The sequence below is a fragment of the Glycine soja genome, chromosome 19 (genome assembly GCF_004193775.1).
Source record: "Glycine soja cultivar W05 chromosome 19, ASM419377v2, whole genome shotgun sequence".
NCBI classification, from domain to species: Eukaryota; Viridiplantae; Streptophyta; class Magnoliopsida; order Fabales; family Fabaceae; genus Glycine; species Glycine soja.
In genome coordinates, this window is record NC_041020.1 from 279,329 (window position 1) to 299,446 (window position 20,118).

Sequence of the window (20,118 nt, forward strand, 5' to 3'; positions counted from 1 at the left end):
TAAAATTCCTTATCTGGAACGGAGGTTGGGGGTTGTCATTGTGTGAGTTCTACCCATGGGGAGACCTAACAGAAAAATGGGTGGTTGACAACAGTTTCTCAATCGCAGCTTCAATTCTATCAATCCTGGAGCCATGATTCCCCACCATCTGCTCAATGTGAAGGTCCACAGACCGCAACAGTTTTGCCTATTTCCATGACTTTCATTTTTTCTAGGATTCGGTCAACCTTTGTTTGCAATTCCTTGAGTTTGGTGATGTCTACCATGGTGTGATGAAAGCACCAATTGTAAGGAATAAAGAAGGATCACGATAGAAAAAGAGAAAATTGTATTATTTTATTGATTTCAGGGACAATCGAGGACCAGTACTAGAAGGAATAGTACAATATGTCACCCAATGATAAACAGACAAAGAGAATAGAAAGAGAAAATACAATCAGAATTGGAATGAGATAAAAGATAATAAAATGCACTACAAAATTCCCCCCTTCATGCTCTACCTCTCTCTCCCTTTATAGATTCTTTTCACACATAATCCTTTAACCATGAGTTGGTTATTTTGGGCCTGCTTCTTCTCCTCAAGCCCTAAATTTGCGCATTCTCCATCGAGTCTTTGACCAGTTAGCTATTTTGCCCGTTGTCCTCATGTGAGTCGTTGTTTCCTTTTGTCTTATTGTCCATGTCACCATTTCCATACCTTACAAGAGACAACATTTTGAAGGACATTTGCCACAACAATTCCAAAAATATTTGCCACCATGATGATGACAATGCGAATAAAGCTAAAAAAGTTTGAGGAAAAATATATTGATGTTTAAATTATGGCATCTTTTTTATTTTAAAGCTATTTTCTAATGAACACACGTGATAAACAACAAAAGCAATCAACCAGAAACTTTGAATTTACCAGAAAACCAGCAACGTAAAGAAACAAATACAACACAATCACAATGACGTTGAATTTAAAAAAGTAATAACAAAAGTTCTCATCACTACATCCCCCATGAATCTAAAACTTGAGAATTTTTTTTAATACGCAGGAATCGAGAAAATTTAAAATAATCATACATCATTTTCAACCAACTAAATCAGATCCCTTGAGATCTAAATCTTGAGAATAAAGTGAATTTCAACTTGCCCTTCTGTAAAATCTGAAAGCTACAGCAACAGCTGCCAAAGCTCCAAGTATACCACCAGCCGTAAGAATGTCACGCTTCTTTAATACAGGCAAACACCAACTTATATTATTGCTCCCTTGCTTTTTATATGCTTCTGCGGTTTTATCATCAAAACTTGCAGTCCTGCAGCAAGAAACCCCATTAACACCCTGACAGCATCCTGTAACATTTTCATTGTTGCTTAGATTGGCCTTGTTATTATAAACTCCGTTAGCAAGTTTATGGTCATCTGCTACCTTGATTTCGGCACCGGGTGGCCCCATTTGACCCCTGAAACAATTTCGCATTGATCAAATTTAACCATCAAGTGCTTAAGATGAAACAATTTCACACAATCAAATTTAATCATACTCCATTATAAGGGAAGTGCTTGAAATGATATGAAGTACATGAACAACCAAATAATGCCGTTTTCCTTTGATTATTCTACGTAGTGAAGTTAGATGCAAAGGCGCATACGATTCCATCAGACTGAACCATAACAAAGGAAACAAACCATATGGTTGCATTCTGATAGACGAATGAGAGTTAGGCGCGTGGCAAATAAAGACTGCATTAATTAGCTGCAAATTTATCCACAAAATTTGTGTTCAATTCGCACGGAACAAACAAAATGTAGATTCGGTTTTATTAATAGGACACATACTATGATAGTATGGTACATCAAATCACTGGAAACAGGATGACATTGTCTCCAAATAGCCAGACACTCCTTAAAATCAGACATGTGAACAAATTAACATTGATAATCTTGATAAGTCCCTGCTCCCATATAGTCTAATAACCAACAGAAGAGTACTTTAAGAATCTTAAAAAACATAATATATTATATAAAAAAAAATCTTTACAAACCATATGTCATTCATTCAAATTAGAACTTCATTAAAGTATAGAAAATGCAAAATAAAACAAAAACTACCAACCTCCAAAGTTTTTTTATGACCTCTCCCTTGGCAATTTGTCGGTCCAACAAGGCTGCCACGTCATCCGGAGTAACATAGCCATACCTGTAGTTAATTGATCATTAAGCGCTACAATTAAACCAGCAATATCAAAAGCATCCATTTGTTTGTAATTTTTCATAAACACATTTGTAATTTCAAATATACTTAAAAATTTATAAAAGAATATGTAACTATTTCAAAATAAAAAATATCTCATGAAAATATCTAAAAAAAATAAATGATAAAAATAATTAATGTGTCACACAACTACTATTGGTACTTCTTTGTTAAAGGTTTATACAAAAGCCCCGGATTCCTTCAAAATTGGAAAATGTTATTATCTTCCATTCCATATTTATTGATAATTAAAGTTAATTTTCACAAATTGAGATACATTTAATGGATGGATGTAAAGTGTTGATATTTAACTAAAAATATTCTTATTTAATATCTCATTACTTATTATACTCCCCCATTCCAACAAAGAATATTACTCTATCTGTCTGTCCTTAATTATAAAACTTTTTTAACTCATTTACTCCCTTAAAAAAAATAATTATCACATTAAATTTATCAATTATTTATACTATAATTCCAAAATGACTCATTTGTTCTCTCTCTTTCCACTTACTTATTTCTGAGAAGAAATAATTAAGTAAGAGTATATAAGAAAAAAATAATTAATACATCTAAAAATTAAAAAAGATCTTATAAAAAGAGATAAATTTTTTTTATAAAAAATGGTCTTATAATTAAAAATAAAATAAGTAATAGTAATAATATTAATTTAATAAAATTATTAATCTCTTTCATGTATTTATTAATATTTTTTTTCTATCTAAAAAACATTTGATGACTATTATAAGGACGGACGGATGGAGTAAATGACAATTGTAGCAATCCTTAAATAGAAGTATAGGTGGGAAAAATGATGAGATACTTTAGATTTACAAAATTTTAAAAAATAAAAATAAACATTAATAGATGTGAAAGGGATGTAAATATGTAATAATAACATAGTAGTACAGTAGAGATGTGAGAACTAACCAATGACCCATGATTTTTCCATCTGATCCTGGAGAGAATATGATTACATTCCCAGCATACTTATGGCCACCGATATGAGAACAGGCCAAAACAGATATCTGATCCTTCAATCCCCTCAGCTGAATTTCCTCATTGAACTTGTCCATCAGAACCGGCCCACAAACACCGCACCGCACATCACGACTTCCATGAGCACATACAAATATATGCGAACCCTTCAACACCCCCTTCCCTTGCTTTCCACCACTCCACTCTTTACCACTCACTATCACATCATTAAAAAACACATCCACGTTTGACTCCTCCACACCCCTTTCAATCAAACAACAACAACATTCTCAAATTCTTAAAAAAAAACACATTACTAGTATTAAATATTAACACGTTTTGGTATCAATCTATAGTCCACAACATGCAAACAATAATTTTAAGCCCAAAATTTTTCACATGCAATTTCTTAAGAGTGTGTTTAGACAAGGAATTTTAAATATTTTAATTGAAAATTTTTTATTTTCAAAATTTGTATTTAAATAAAAAAAAATTAAAATTGTGAGGGTGAAAGAAAATGAGTGCAAAGAGAAGACAAGATTGGTGTGATTCCAAAGAGAAAAATATTAATGCGGCATGGGAAGTCATAGGAGAACCGAGACACGATGGCGTACATCACCATACTCAACCACAGCATTCAGTCAACGGCGCCCAAGACATGACTAGCTTCCTTGGCGGGTGCTGTTCTACGTGTTCCCTATGCCCGCATCCGATCGACGTTTCGCGAGCTCGATATTGTTTCTTGAAGAAGATGATCATGGATGTGAGGGAAGAGTCATCTAGAACGAGATTTCGGGAACTAAAATTTCACATTTTTAATTGTTTAAAATTTCAAAAATTTAAATTCTTTCATAAAAAGACATCCAAATAATAAATTTTAGATTAAAAAAATTTAAATTCTCTAATAAATTACTTTCCTCACGTAAAATCTGTATCCAAACGCAAAGAAATTGGTAATGTTCTTTTATTAAATTTAAAGTTTAGTCTTTGATAATCTATTTAATATCTAATGTAAACTTTTAGTGGATATTTACATCAACCGGAATTACCTTAAATATTAGTTGATGTGATTTTAACTTTTATAGCTTTACGATGAGGAATTAATTTTAAATTCAAAATTAATTTTGAATAAATAACTTTTATATTAAGTTTTACTATTATCTTGCATAAATAATATTATTTTAAAATTAATTTCATTCAAAATCGTTTATTCATCTTCAATGTAAAATTTTATAAGATGAATTATGAAATCCAATTTTAAGTATAAAAAATACGAAATCATGTCTAAGTTTTGTTATAGTTTTAATTTCCTTCACCAGAAATATTTTAAGAGATTTGATTTGGTAATCTCCTTATCCAAACGATCCTTATGATACTCTTTAAGAAATCAAAATCTAATAATTGTTTTTCAGTTTTAAATTGAAAACACTGATTAACAGACAGGTTAAAGAGAAACACAACAAATCACCAACGCAAAAGAAGAAAATCAAACTTAAACTTTAGCATACCTGTATTTGATCATGTCGGGGAAAATCAACGCATCACCGTCGGAGAAACCTGCCTCCTCACGCGCCTCGCACACCGTGATTTTCGTCTGCTGCACGCCACAAACAAATTCAAATTAATCGAAATCACAATCAAATTAAAAAACAGTAGAGAAAGCAAATTAACGAACGAACCTTGACGGCGATGTCGTTTTTGCGAGCTCTCCAGACGGTGGCGACGCGCTTGGGAAGAGGATCGGCGTCGGAGGCCTCGAGGCGAGGCGGCCAGGCGAGGTGGTTCTTGTAGCAGAGGAACACGTGGCGGTCGTAGGCGTCCAAGGTGCCGGCGAGGTTTTCCTTGTACATCTCCGGCCGAGAAAAGCCGTGCTTGGCGTCGTCGAATGCGGCGGAAGCAGCCATGAGAGAAAAGCAACGACGGTTGTTACGAGAGAGAATGGGAGTGATTATTGTATGAGATAACAACGGCATGCTCTCTCTCTTAATTAAGAAAAGACATACGTAATGAAGAAAACGACTCCAAGCGTACCTTCTTGATCAACAACACGCTTCACTTCCAAAAAGTCAATTCAACTCTTTCATTTCACGTTTCTCAACCATCTATCAACTTAATCTCCCATCTTGCTTTATATATCATCACCTAATTTTTTTCTCCTTTCAACTTTACTTTTAAAAAATTACACAAGTTTTATCTTAATTATCCCAATAACGTGAAATGTTGAAATTTTGTAAAACATAAATTGTATAATGAAGTAAGAACTTAAAACTTAAAAAAACCATTCAAACTACTATTTAGTGGAATATAGGTGTATTAAGTGGTTTTTTTAAAACCATTTTATTGATACAGAGTTGTCTCTGCAAGGAACTGTTTGATTATTTTTAGTAAAATTTTCTTTTTTGCAATCACATTTTTCCATTTATAATACTAAAAAAACTTATATTTCACGTAAGAAAATTGGATCTAATATAACTTGGATTAATCTAGTCTAGATAAATATAAAAGAATTTCTACAAATTAGTTTATATACAAGTTAATTAAAAACTAATAATAATAAAGTACATAGAGAAAAGTTTATGTATTGTTCAATATAAAAAGTTTTATATTGTTATTAAGTTATTATTCATTATAAGTTTATTAATTTTTATAATAATTATTTTAAAAATGAAATGGTGATTTATAATTAAATAACGGATAACACTAAACTCTAAAATATAATTATATAATTAAAAATTGTTTTATACGAACGTATTACCATTAAGTTTTTTTATGAAGAAAAAAATGAATTTTTTTTGTTAATGGCGCGCGTGGCGGTGATGGAATCGGAAATATAGCCGCGAGAAGGGCAGTTACGAAACTTATCACAGGTAAGAATTTTGGCTGAACTGGTCGGTCAACGTTAAACTTGAGATTTTTTAATATATAAAACTGTGAAATTTTGTGAATTCTTTTATAGAAAATTTTGTGAATTCTTTTTTAAATCATTTAGCAGCATAGAAAATTTTGTGAATTCTTTTTTAAATCATTTAGCAGCGACGAATATAAATTTTACAACAAAAAATACAAAGTTTAATTTGAACGTATAATTAGGGCGTTGACCGCTTCGTTCAAATGTTCTAATTTAATAAATCAAAATATTACGAGCTTCTGGAGGGTCAAGCATGTCCAGATCAAGGGAGGAAAAAACATATCGAGATTAAACAATGATAATAGCTGACGTTATATTACACTATTTTTTAAAGCATTTTGGTGCTTTAGAGTTTAGATAAAATATTCAATTCAAATGTGTCGTCGATTGATTAGAGTAAAATATGTTCAAAAATGTCCACTCGTTAACTATTAAGTTGAAATCCATTCAAAAAAAAAAAAACTATTAAGTTGAAATGGGAAGCAAAAATAAATTGTGAAATGTATCTCTTAGAATGCGGGAAAGCTCGTCTGATGTAAGATTAATGCAAATTTTCAATCTCAAAGGGATTTGATCAAGAAAATAAGGCTTCAATAAATTAAAATAGTTATGTTAATAATTATGCGTTTACTTTACCTATTCATTTGTAGGACTAATTAACAACTGATGTAACACAAAAAAATAAATAAAAATGATGACGCATGACCAAGGTCCAAGGAGGAGGCGTGGCAAATTTCTTATTGATTTTTCTTCCTTTTTTGATCAAAGTCAGGATATTTTTTTAAAATTATTTTTGTGAAACGCATCTTGCTTTAGATGCTATGCATTCATTAACCTATTGAAATCATCCTAGTGGTAAGAGCTTGATTAATTTGCATCAGGTCTTAGGTTCAAATTCTATTGTCACCTTGGAAAAAGAAAAGAAAAAATTACTGGTCTATTCATTCATTCAAGCTAAAATCACTCTTTCAAGTGGTCTCGGTCTCATTCACATTTATTTGCATTATTCACCATTCCATTTGTGATTCCAAATTCAAACCCAAAACATTTGAATGCTTGATTGATGGTAACTGCGAGAGTCTTAATTGGAAATCTACTATTAAATTCTGTTCATACCAGGTCAAGTCAATTTTGTTATCTGTTGCCAGGACAATAATTAAAAGCTAAGCATTGCTATTTGTTTTACCATAACATTCATCCAAAGCAGTTTTCTGAAAGGAGTAGAAGTAAACAAGAGAACAGAAACTTTGTTACTCAATATAAAGCATGTGAAATTTCTTACAACAGTTTTGCATGGACAATTATAAGTGCTGATCAACAATGTAGTTGAGAACATAGCATCCTTTTTAGGCAAAGGAAAGAACCATGTTGGACACACAAACATGAAACACCACAAATGAGAGATGGAAACTGGAAACTAGTCCAAAGGAGAAAATGGACATAGTCGCACATAAGTATCAAAAGAAATCAATATCTAAATAATTACCCGAAGGCTTCACACCAAGCTCCTTTTCCGTTTGAGCAAGCTTCATAACCTGTCTTGGCACCTCTGGAGGATTTGCACAACGGATCAGTGCCCAGTTAACATTCTGAAAGAATGGATGCTGTTTTATCTCTGTCGCACCACGTCTATAGGCAAGACGATGCTGAGGCTCTTTCACAAGCAAGCCCCTGATCAAGTCCCTGGCAGCAAAGCTGACACTAGGAGATTCTGGAAACCGTAGAGGCTGCCCAATTACGTTAAACAGTGTTGCACGATTCACTGAACCTTTGAATGGTGTTCTGCCAAACAAAAGCTCATACAAGAATATCCCAAATGTCCACCAGTCCACGGCACTTCCGTGCCCTTCACCCTTGATGATCTCCGGCGCCAAGTACTCGTGTGTCCCCACAAAGGACATTGATCTGGCATTTGTTGGCTCAGCAATTAGCTCAGGAAGAGGGGTCACTTGGTGATGCATGTCATTCTTTGGTTTGAACTTTTTGTCTTTCTTGGATTTTCCGGATAGAAAGCGTGGCGTGAAGCATGCTGGTTGGATGCAGTCTGGCTGCATTACACAAGTTGGCTCAATGCAAGCAGGCTGAATGCAGTATCCTGAGCTTTTTGTCTCCAAGCTGTTAATTGATGACTTTACTAGAGTTGGACTGACAGTGCACCTTAGAGAGAGATCAAAATCTGAAAGCATTATGTGACCATCTTCTCTCACCAACACATTCTCAGGTTTGAGGTCTCGGTAGATGATCCCAAGCATGTGCAAGTACTCCAAAGCAAGGAGAACTTCTGCCACATAAAACCTGCAAACCAAGAAAGCAGACTAAACAAATGTTAAAATATTCAAACAAAAAATTAAGATACATCTTTGTGATTTGTCAAAGTTCAAGCCTCCTAAGCCTAGAAGGTATTATACCAGCAATCTTAATCTATTTGTCATAAGTTGGAGAGGACTTAGTACCAAAGAGTGTTTCCACCAAGCAAGATATCAGAATGGCCAAATTGATTGATATCAGATTCTTAGCTGTTAATGAAGTGCATAAAGTGTTGATGACAACTAACTGATACTAATTACTAGCAGAAGAAAATAAACTTGATATTTTTAACCAAAAATGGCATAGGTAAACATTTGTAAAACCCATTAAAAATGAATTGAGGGTGAAAGAGAAGCTATTCATAGTTATCACCAGGCTTGGAGTGAAAAGAAGCAAGAAATTGGCTCTTTGTAAGATCACTAAGCATAACATTGATTACAGAAAGAGTTAGATTTTAATCTGCAGCTAATATAAAACCCTTTTTTTTACACTTATCCAGTCATGTATTGCCACTTATTAGAAGAGCTTTAAATTAACATCTTTTAGTTTTATAGATTGAAAGATAGTGTGAAGATTTTCATTAAGTCACAAATGACAACGGATTAAAATTAAACTCACAGAACCAGACTGTCACAATGGTGGAAAAGGAGTAAGCAAAGAACCAAGGTAATTGACTAATCATAAAGGCAGAGAAAGAAAAGGTAGCATGTGCAAGTGGTATATTGTATAATTTGGCTGACATCCTCAAACAGGGTTGAAAAACCATGAAAGTTTTCACTCTATGCTTGGGGTTGGCTACATAGAAATTTCAGGGGTCATATTGATCACAGTGGATAGAAATTACAATCTGGAAGTCAATCTTTTGTCATTTATAATTATGAAAACCTCAACTAGTACTTATTCTGAAGGAAAGCATGGAGTTTTCCTTCATGACTACAGCTTCCTTCCAGGCTCCTGGTGCCATGTAATACTTGAGTTCATAAATCCAAGGAATATATAATTAACTAACATCAAGTTCACAGACCCTAGCTAGTTGTGCATATGTCTGCTTGTTAATTGTTATATTATTACATTATATATAGATACAATTGCAAGAGTCAAGCAGAAAAGGAAATTGCTAACCTGACGGCATGCTCCGAAAAATACTTCCCTGGTTGTCTTTGCCTGAGTGCATGCAGGTCCCCACCGGGGCAGAACTCCATTACCAAGCAAGAAAATATCTCTGTCTCAAAGTGTGTATACAATGTGGGTAGAAAAGGGTGATCTAAAGACTGCAATATCTCTCTCTCGGTCTGAGACCTCAGAACCTTCTTGCGATTCGCCAGCTTGGTCTTGTCCATGATCTTCATGGCAAAAGAAGTTCTTGTGCCACTCAATTCAACTAGATACACTACCCCTATGTCTCCACACCCCAATTGCTTCAACAACCTGAAATGCCTCATTTCCAACATCCCATCTCGAGCTCGGACAGCTTGAATCGCTTCCCATCTTATGTCATTGGCCTTGTGTGGTTTATACACGACACTGCTCAAACTACTGGTGCTGCTCTCATCACTAGCATCACTGCCAGTACTTGCTCTACAGATGCTGGTCTTCCTGCTCTCATTAAAATCACAGGAATTTGCCATTTCTCCACTTACACAAGACTTGTCAACACTAGCACACTCACTGACCTCAGTGTTGGTGAAACTTTGTTTCGCTTCCGAATAGACAGTGGCTGAATAGAAACTACTCTGAGGACTTGGACAGAAAGTAACCTCTGACTGGCAGTAACTCCTTGCATGATTAGCCACAACTCGTTTTGACGGCCCTAAGATGCAATTGTCAGATTCTAACACATCACTTGACTCACAATTCTTGGAATCATCAAGTGGTTGATGCTTGCTGCACAATTTTGTTGGCAACCTTTCATGCTCCACATTGTTTCCCTCTTGATAGGAATGCTTTTGATTAATTACATGGCTGTTTTGATGGTGGATGGTCTTGGTTTGATGGTTTCTAGATGCTCTCAAGGGAGGCCGTGAAGGACGGGGAGTCCCAGATGAAAGAAGATCATGATGTACCCCAGAAACTGAATTCTGAACCTCTGATAAGGAATCTACTCCATTAACAGGTGACTCCATGAAGGGTATCTGAACAGGCTTAAAAAATCCAACTCAGCACAGTGAATTACCAATATGTACTCATTCAACGAGCTCTTTAATTACAGAATCTCCTACAAAAATGTCTATAAAATTGACATTTAAGAAAAAAGAATCTGTAAATAAATAAGATAAAGGACATTAATCGACGTATACATGATACGTATAATGAAATTCAAAAAATAAAATAAAGAAAACATGAGAGAATCTGCAAGAGACCCATTTCGGACGCAATCAATCAACAGAAAACCATTCAACTGAGTAGAATCCATTTAAAAATCCCCGAACAAAAAACAAAAGACTTCAAATTTAGACGCCTTATTAATTAACAACCCAAAAGAAAGCATCATAAGCGTCTAACACCTAAAGGACTCTTCATTAAGCCTCAAGAAAATGAAAAGGCTTTCAGAGAGTTAAAGGTTCGGTTTTACAAGTTTCTCAAGAACCCGTGTGGAAACAAACAAGACAAAAACATGATGAAGCAACGAACCTAATCAGAGCAACCAATTAACGGTTTGGTGTTGCCAAACGAATTAAACTAAGACACCCCAAGTTAAAAAAAAAGTTTGATTCTTTAGAAGCCCCCTTGAGCATTCTTTGATTCTACTACAGTGATGAAAACCTCCCCATAAAGAAAAAAGCAAAGGGTGGGAAAACAGTGGTTGAAGAGCAAAAGGTAGAGAGAGAGAGAGAGAACCTGATGAGATAAGAGAAATGGCAATGTGGATGAAGAGTAAGAAATGTTGTTTTCATTTGTTCATGGGTGGTGGTGGTGGAGGAACAAGCATGTTGAGAAGAAGAAAGAAAACAGAAAGGGAAGTAACTTTGGGAGTCTTTGAGCACCAAGACACCACTGAACAAAGAGTGAACACTGATTCTGAACACCCTCTTTGCCTCAGATCCGATCCAAAAGGAAGCAACTAAACAAACAATTATCACTCTCACTCGATCAAAATTATTTTATGAATTTTAAAGATAATTATATTACAAAACTTAACAAAATTGTTATAAATAATTGAATAAATAGCAAAATTTATTCCCAAAAAGTTTTAATGTAAAAGGATAAATTTGAGAATAAATTATATTTTTTTAAATTAATTTAACATTAAATTATAAAATTTAGAAATTAATTTATCATTAAATTATGTGTTAGATTAATTTATCATATTTTTTATATTTAATAATTGAATTTTAATTTTTTATTTTTTAAGAACTAATTTATTTATATTTCATACTTTTATGACGAATTTAATTATTTATCCTTAATAATAATTTGTTTTTAACTAATATTGGATAAAAAGTTTTATAATACTTTTTTAAAACTAATTTAAGATTAAGTTAGTAAAGTTTAGAGGATAATTTATTATTAAAATATCTATTAGATTAATTTATTGAATTTTTTATATTCAGAAATTGAATTTTAATTTTGTATTTTTTAAAAACTAATTTATTAATATTTTATACTTTCATGAAGAATTTAGTTACTTACCCTAAATACTAAGTTGTTATTAACTAACGTTGGATAAAAAAATTTATAATATCTATACATTCACTATTTACTCATAATAGAATACCAGTATCTCTTTTTATAGCTTTCTGGTAGTAAAATTATCATGGACAGTAAAAGTTTATTTATAGATATTTAATATAATTGTTTACTTAAGAATTCAACTTAAATCACTAGTTAAATAAAAATAATTCACTTAAATTGATCCATGTGCTTCACAATATAATAAAATAGTATTTATTTGCTACTATATATTGTTTTTACTTTGTACACCCAGAATTATATAGTCTTGGGCATGGGAGAAAACGGAGGCAACATCACAAGCAGAAGATTTTAATAAAATAATGGAATTATTATCTTACTGTAGCTTCTCTCTAATAAAAGCCAAATTCTCCTTGTTTCTTGTTCCTGCTTTTCCATATATATATATATATATATATATATATATATATATATATATATATATATATATATATATATGTATATGTGTGTGTGTGTGTGTTTGTTTTTGTTTTTTAAGAACACAAGCTCAAGAGAAAATGGGTTGTGTTGTGGCTGGGTATGGGGCACTTCATTTTCCTCCCACGAACCAGGATGCGTGAAGCACTCCTTCCCACTTTTTAAACAATAATGTCACTTGTAGTTGTATTATTATGTACCATTTTTCTTATCTTATTCTAACTTATTTTAAAATGTTTTGTTTTAATCAATAATGTCACTTTTTAAACACTAGTATAGTTAGCTTTCAATACACTTTTGAATGTTTTCTTTCGTGTAATTTTCAAATTATCTTTTTTAAGTTGTGTTTTTGTTGTTGTTGTTGTTTTTATGGTTGGTGATAATGCAAAATATACTTACGCTACCCGTTTGCCGTATCTAAAATATAGAATATGATGTGAAATTAGAGTATATATGTTCCATCTAAAATAAACTTGTCTTTAAAGCGAGTGAATAAAAACAATTTTAACATATTAAAATATGACAATAAAAACTATTTCTTTTAACTTTAAAAGAAATTGATTAAAATAAAAAATTATAATTTAAAAATAAACATTTTCCATATACTATTATCGAGACCACCGGATAAACATCTATCCTTTTATGTGCACAGTATAAACATACTTAAATTAATTGTTTAATACGGAAATGTGTATTAAAGAAATCTTATGCTTTTGCATGATTGGATCATTTGGATTACGGATGATACTGCCGGCCAATTAAGAGTCAGGTACATTACATAGGAAAATTTGATTTGGACAATATAGAATATTCTTTTTTGACAGAAACACACAATAGTAAATAATTTAAATTTGCGAATGTAATATTTATGACAAATGTTGAAATAAATCAATGACATAAACGTGTTTATAAAAAAAAATATCTTGTCAAGTGTTTTTTGTTAAATATTTATAACATAAGTATTTTAAAAAATAATAATTCAAACATATAAAAAAATAAAATAGAATAGTAAAAACTAATATCATAATTAAAACTATTAATAAATTGATTTGAGTATGTTAGAAATTAAATTTAGACCTAATTCAACCTCAAAAATTAACTTATAACGTAAGGGTTGTTCTTCACTTATATTTAGTTAATGTGGGACTTTAAATTTTTTTCAATAAAATAAGAGTTGGATAACAAGGGAAAAAATTGACTTAATTAAAAATTAAATTATTAATAAAATAATAAAATCATACCTATATAAAAGTATATGCTTATAAGTAAACGAATTTGATTAATAAGTACTTTTAACACATTATTTAAAGAAAATTAAATCTATTTTATTAAATATTTAAATTATTTAAAAAAATACCATTAAATAATTTTTAGATTCAATTGTACTTTTATTCATTTAATTTCTCAATTTGGAAAAATTTCATCCCTTATTTATTTATTTGTAAATTTAATCTTTCACTATTTTAATTATGCATTTTTTGTTCGTTCATTAATTTATTATGAAATGTTTAACAGAAATGTTGACATAATAATGCAACCAAGTGCCACACATTAGCATAGACTTACGTGTTGAAGTGACAGTTTATTAGAGTGTCCCATTAGTATTTTTTTAAAAAAATATTAAATGTTAAATTATGATTAAAATTGCACAATTAAAATAGCAGAAACCAAATTTGCAAAAGAAAAAAAAAACAATAGAAGAAGAAATTCCTAAATTAGAAAAAGACCAAAAGTACTACTATAAGCCTAATTTTTATATTTTCATATAAAAATGTTTTTAATAAAAAAATATTTTTATTTCGTTAATAAAAATCTAAAGAAAAAAACCTTCTTTATTTATATATATAATTGTAGATGAACTTTCGTTTGGAAAAATAATTTGAAGAAAAAAGATAACATTGATGTACGTTACGTAACCACAAACACATGGGAGTTAGGTATAAAGAACAAAAACCAAAAGGTCCAAATTAAGTAGACTAGCGAGAATAATAAGGAAGAGCATTCACATGCACACACGTGAACCTGACTTGTACTACGTGGATGGTTGTCATTTCGAATGCATCATTCTATTATAAGTTCTCTTCCAACTTCTAACAACAATCACCTCTCACCTATGCAACTATGCTATTTTGGATATTAACTCTATGATATATATGTGCAAGAAATGCCAAGACACAACACTCAGTTATTTAAATCGTATTTTCAGTGTATTTTTTTAATGTAATTCATGAGCCAGAAACTAATGTGTAGGATTCACTATCAACCAATTTAACAACGTAACATATATATAGCTCTCATATGATGGCCCTCACTCACCATTCAGATTTTAGCCCCCCATACAACATATGCTAGCTTCTTTGACCATTGATTTTTGAAATATATGCAAATCAAACGATAGGGCGATGTATATTCTGATTTGGATTCAGTTTGTAGAGTAATGAAATGTTTGATTGAATTAGCTAGAGATGAGAGTGAAAGAAAAAGAAAATAATGAAGAAAAAGTAAGAAGTGAAATGATTTTGCTGGTCATTTGGTAGGAAAGAAGATGAAAATTAGAAAAATTAAAATTAAAATTTTCTTGTTTGATTATGTAAAAAGGTGAAAAAAAAAATATATTCTTTTTTTAAGAAAAAAAAAGTTTAGTTAAAAATTCATATTTTTATCATTCCAATCAAGTTGATACCATCAAAGTTAGAGAGTCAAAGCAACAGAAACAGAATATATCATAAAGGCTTCTTTAATTTGTTTCCAAAATTAAGTAAAATTAACTTAAATTGTTAAATGTTAATACTATTAAAATGTGGCATTAAGTTACTTCTAATTATAAATTTTATATTAAAATGTATATATAGAAGAAGTAGTAATTAATTAGTTTAGTGGAGAAGCAGAAAGTACCAAAAAAAAAAGAATGAGATTGACAGCCTCCGGATATTGTACTGGGTTCCTATAAGGTTGACACGTGTAATGATTTAGGGTGGGGTCTCAGACAGTAGACAATAGACAGTGTGCATTTTGTGGGACCACTAATCACTCAAACATGTTTGAAACAATCATTTTCAGTGAATAGTGTAAGCAATCATATTCTTTGTCTATCAATCACTCTGATTGACACATACAATACCAGTACAAGTAGACTCATAGCTTGCATGGTGGCATACTCTAGAGACTAGGATCGTGTGCTAAATCAGATGCAAAATGCTAGACCTCGACCCATTTTGAAGTGATTGAATTGAAATAGACGTAAGAGGAAAATAAATAGATATAATGCATAATATAATTTCTGAAAATACATAAATAAATGATATAATAAAAGTAATTAACTATTTGTTCATTATATATATACTAGCATAATCTTTTTTTAGTTTCTGTATAAAAATTGTTTTAATCACTACATGGGTAATTTAGTTCCTCTTATTAGGTTTTTTAGCAATGTAAAACAGTTATAAAATAAAAACATAAGAAATTGTTTGAAAAGGAACTAAAATGTAGAGTTTTAAGTATAGTGACTCCCTCCAACTGCTGGGTATTTTAAGTGCAACATAGATGCCTCAATTTATGCTGAGAAGAGATCATATGATGCATGAGTTTGTATCCATAACTATTAATGGTGAGTTTGTTTTTGCTCATATCATTCATCAGCTGGGTCATAGATCTTCGTCTTCAAAACGTCGTATTTATGATTGATTGCAAGCAACTTCATGGCAACATGATATCTTCTTCTCGTGCCATGCATTACTTAGACAGGCACCATCGTTGCTTTATGTAAACAAAATCTGAGTTTAGTTCACAACTCCTCTTTGATTCTTATTCTCAGACAAATCAATTAAGTCGCTCACTCCTTTGTGATAATACTTCGATTCTTTGCTAGTTCCCATTTCTTTAATAATATTCCTGATTGTATTCGGCTTCCCTTTTAATAATATGAAAGTACAGTGACTAATACGAAAAATTAGTATATAAGTATATGACTAAATGATTAATTAAACTTGTGTAATAAAATTACCACTGTAGAGAATTTTTAGCTTTCATTAAATTTCATTAATTAATATAATAGTTTTATTATAAAATTTTAAAATTCAGTAGTGAGTTGTAACACTTTACCATCTCATACTTTTTTTTTCACTGTATAGGATACATTCCCTCCTATTACCTGATAACTTATACTTCGATTTAAATATAGTTTAACTCTTTTAAACATTATGGTGCTTTTTTATCTCTTAATTACAAAAGGTTATAATTTAATTTTTATAAAATTAATGTTTTCTTTATGCATACATTTTACTTATTAAGTATTTTATCTATTTAATTTCTGTAAATATAATGAGTTTTCAATTAATTATTCTATCCAAATATTATGATTTTCCTATTTTATAAATCATTTTAATTATAAGACATACTCCATGAAAATGGGGAAAAAATTGATGATTAAATTACAACTTTAAAAAAGCGAAGGACCAAATAAAAAATTGTAATATTTAGAGAAACTAAAAATATAACTTATCTAAAATTTTAACATTTGAATCTCAAAGAAAGATTTTTAAATTTGATAAACAAAAATGAAAAATTCCATAAAGAAAGTATTTTTCTGGCTCTGAGAGTTAATTAGATTAGACTCAGGCTAGTCAAACCAATATCCAATGAAAATTTAGGCAATCTCCAAACTTTGTGTATATAGAAAATCATTTGTTAAATGATACTACTACGAATTATTTAAGTAGATTTCAGTATTTCAAGAAATCGGTTCCTAGCTTTCGATTAAAAAACACCTTGAGTTCATTAAAAAATAAAGAGAGCAGAACATGTAACTTACATTTTTTTTTATTGGGTGTGTAGAACATGTAGCTCAGTGGTGCAATCTTATATGTGGAAAGAAAGATATTGAATGTGGTGTTAATTATTGGCAACATAGACGACGACAATATTATGAATGCAACAGGCCTAATACGCTTCACAGGCTGTTTGTGTTGGCCACAATGGAGAAAGAGAGGCACCACACCTTGCAACATTAGTATCTTATAAATAAAATATAGTATAATTTTGTTACTTTGCTTTATATGATATATATATGACTGTTTTGGATTATATATTTGAAAATTAGGTATGGCATTTTGACAGTGCTGCACGTGAGTAATAGTGCACCCTGCTGACTATGCAGTGGAAAGGGTACAACGTGTTTCATCACACGTCCATCAGGTAAGTCTCAACTCAAAAATCACACTATATATGAAATATAATAGACATGACATGCAAGTTATGAATTCTTGAATGTTTGGATCTGTAAAAATAACCTAACAAGTCTTAATATACAAATATTTTTTTTTGGGTAATCAAATACGTGCTATGAAATTGAATTTCATCTATAAACTAAGCTTACAACATCTCAAATAGAAAATTAAATAAACTATGCAAGTTATGGCCTTTTGCATAATTGCTTCATTGGAGATAAAGAGGAAGGAAGGGAATAAGATAGGGGTAGAGCAGGAAAAGGAAAAAGAAGAAAAGATCCAGCCCTTAATTAAATAATCATAAATCTAACGGTTGTTAATTACTTTCTCACGGTGGGAAACTATTTGGCTCTCTCACCTTAGCCTGTTCCTTCTTCTGTTATAAACTTGGATCATATGGCGCAAGAAGTGGTTCCAAGTGATTCTAATTATACTCTATTCACTACAGAGTTTGTGATATGATATTCATAAAAATATCATATGACATCACATTATAATTTTTTAAAGATATTATAAATAATTTTGTTTGAATTGAATAGAATTATTATGGACAATAAAATTATTGTTCTACATATTTAATGCAGTTACATATTTAATTTTTAAATTTGGGATCACTGATTCAGTTTAAAAAAATTTGTGCAGCTAATTTATATTTTTAGTGATTAGGCATCATATTTAAGTGTGTTTGATTGTGAATAAATAGGAGAGAAAGGGAAATAAAAAAATTTAAATTATGTAAATCTCACACCTCTTTTTTTCTATTTTAAATCAAATATTTGTTTTCAATTTTCTTTTATTTTTTTGTCTTCAACACAAGTAAACATACCCTCAGTTGGATGGCTTGAAACAAAAATGTTGGATTGAGTAATGAGAGAAAAAAGATCATAATTTCATTGGGTATGTTTTATTAAACAGTGCATAAATTGGGCTGATGAATCTACACTGACCACCTGTTTTCTGAACCATGAAGACAAATGACAATCACGTTACAATTCCTCATCTCATATATGGACCCATAGGCCATCCCTCCATAATGTTTTGCCATTGGAAATGAGAAACAATAGTTCCAAAGGAAGCAATCACAACCATATTCCTCAAACTTATAAAAGTAATATATATGCTAAATATTTTATCATTCATCTACTTTCTTTTGTGTAAGTTGAGCTCAAACACGTGCATTGTCTCCAATTATATCTTTTGTGATTGCATCTTTAATCGCCCATTTATATGTTCTCATATAGCTCAATAGTTTGCAACTGTATTCATTTTTGTCGTGTGCTTGTTGTCATGGTGTTCTCATGAACTTTTCAATTTCCTTCCTATTATAATACCTTGTCACTTTTCTGATCAGTCTTGTCCATGCAAAGCTGTTTTATTGAGGCAGAGGTTTTCTTTCTAAGGAAAGCCAGAGCATCAAAGAACTTTCCAATTCTTTTCAAATTAGAGTGAAAGGTGAAATCAAAGAGGAGAATATCACAATCCCAAGTCCCAACAGCCAATGAAAAATTATTAGTTAGTCCGAGATACCTAATTTTTATTAATTTTTTTAATTATCATAATTAGGACATTCGGTTCTCCGATAAGAATAAAACCTTGAATATCTCTAAATTTTGGTCATTTTGGATCGATTACGAGATTAATCTTCAATTCGAAGTCTAGTTATACTTAAAATTCATTGATTCTCTTGAAGGTGTATTATGTGGGAATCAAACCCAAATTTAAGCTACACTACTCATTGCTTAATTTTTATTAAAATCAACATGTGTTACATGAAAATCAACTAAAATCATTGACTAAAATTATAAGCATGCAATAGTCCAAGATTATCTAACGGGCAATTCTACCATGCATGCATGACTTGTAATTGATTAAATCCAAGTCTCTATTATTTTAAATAAAAAATAGGATTGATTATCAACTTAATCACGCATGACAAGTTGTCATCTTTTCTTAACAACGAGTGGTACAGTCTAAAAAAACTCACGCATGATATCAGATCTATCAAAGTCATACACGGTAGAATTCGCCTATTAGATAATCTTGAATATGCAATAATTCAAGATTATGTAATAGTAGTAATTCAAGATTAAAACTATGTTATAATTCTTCCAAATTCATAGGTGGCAGAAGAATTAGAGCATGGAAATCAACAACATAACAATTGAAAACTCCAGCAGAAAATTATTTATTTATTAATTTTTTTTGTCTTTGTAAAATAAATTTAGAACAGCACTTATTTTGAGACTAATGAAATAACATAGTTACATGAAAAGTCCATGAGTATGCAATAATTCAAGACTGTCTAATAGTAATAATTCAAGATTAAATCTATCCAAAAATTTCTTCAAAGACAC

At 31.0% G+C, this 20,118-nt stretch overlaps 2 protein-coding genes across 5 annotated transcripts; both read right to left on the reverse strand.

Moving 5' to 3' along the window:
- Positions 1–868: 868 nt before the first annotated feature.
- LOC114400628 (altered inheritance of mitochondria protein 32-like) lies at positions 869–5,327 on the reverse strand. Of its 2 annotated transcripts, none has more exons than XM_028363169.1 (5): positions 4,897–5,327; positions 4,726–4,811; positions 3,170–3,481; positions 2,102–2,185; positions 869–1,448 (listed from the first exon to the last, which is right to left on the reverse strand). In XM_028363169.1, the coding sequence occupies exons 1-5, from the start codon at positions 5,188–5,190 to the stop codon at positions 1,130–1,132; spliced, it is 1,095 nt and encodes a 364-aa protein (XP_028218970.1). In that variant the 5' UTR covers positions 5,191–5,327; the 3' UTR covers positions 869–1,129. The 2 variants fall into 2 exon arrangements, with proteins under 2 accessions (XP_028218970.1, XP_028218969.1); XM_028363168.1 differs by having other exon boundaries at positions 4,726–4,814; positions 4,897–5,326.
- Positions 5,328–7,352: 2,025 nt separating this feature from the next.
- Positions 7,353–11,490, reverse strand: LOC114400892 (protein kinase PVPK-1). Of its 3 annotated transcripts, none has more exons than XM_028363554.1 (3): positions 11,271–11,490; positions 9,555–10,564; positions 7,353–8,420 (listed from the first exon to the last, which is right to left on the reverse strand). In XM_028363554.1, the coding sequence occupies exons 2-3, from the start codon at positions 10,553–10,555 to the stop codon at positions 7,583–7,585; spliced, it is 1,839 nt and encodes a 612-aa protein (XP_028219355.1). In that variant the 5' UTR covers positions 10,556–10,564; positions 11,271–11,490; the 3' UTR covers positions 7,353–7,582. The 3 variants fall into 3 exon arrangements, with proteins under 3 accessions (XP_028219355.1, XP_028219354.1, XP_028219356.1); XM_028363553.1 differs by having other exon boundaries at positions 9,555–10,659; XM_028363555.1 differs by having other exon boundaries at positions 9,555–10,689.
- Positions 11,491–20,118: the final 8,628 nt, after the last annotated feature.

What these genes read in the sequence shown, in the direction of transcription:
- LOC114400628 (XM_028363168.1), bottom strand. Translation starts at nt 5,190, where the DNA reads ATGCCGTTGTTATCTCATACAATAATCACTCCCATTCTCTCTCGTAAC. An exon ending in CCCGACATGATCAAATACAG is followed by an intron (nt 3,482 to 4,725) that starts GTATGCTAAAGT and finishes TTTGATTGAAAG; the next exon opens with GGGTGTGGAGGAGTCAAACG. An exon ending in GGAAAAATCATGGGTCATTG is followed by an intron (nt 2,186 to 3,169) that starts GTTAGTTCTCAC and finishes AATTAACTACAG; the next exon opens with GTATGGCTATGTTACTCCGG.
- LOC114400892 (XM_028363554.1), bottom strand. Translation starts at nt 10,555, where the DNA reads ATGGAGTCACCTGTTAATGGAGTAGATTCCTTATCAGAGGTTCAGAAT. An exon ending in TTTTCGGAGCATGCCGTCAG is followed by an intron (nt 8,421 to 9,554) that starts GTTAGCAATTTC and finishes CTTGGTTTGCAG; the next exon opens with GTTTTATGTGGCAGAAGTTC.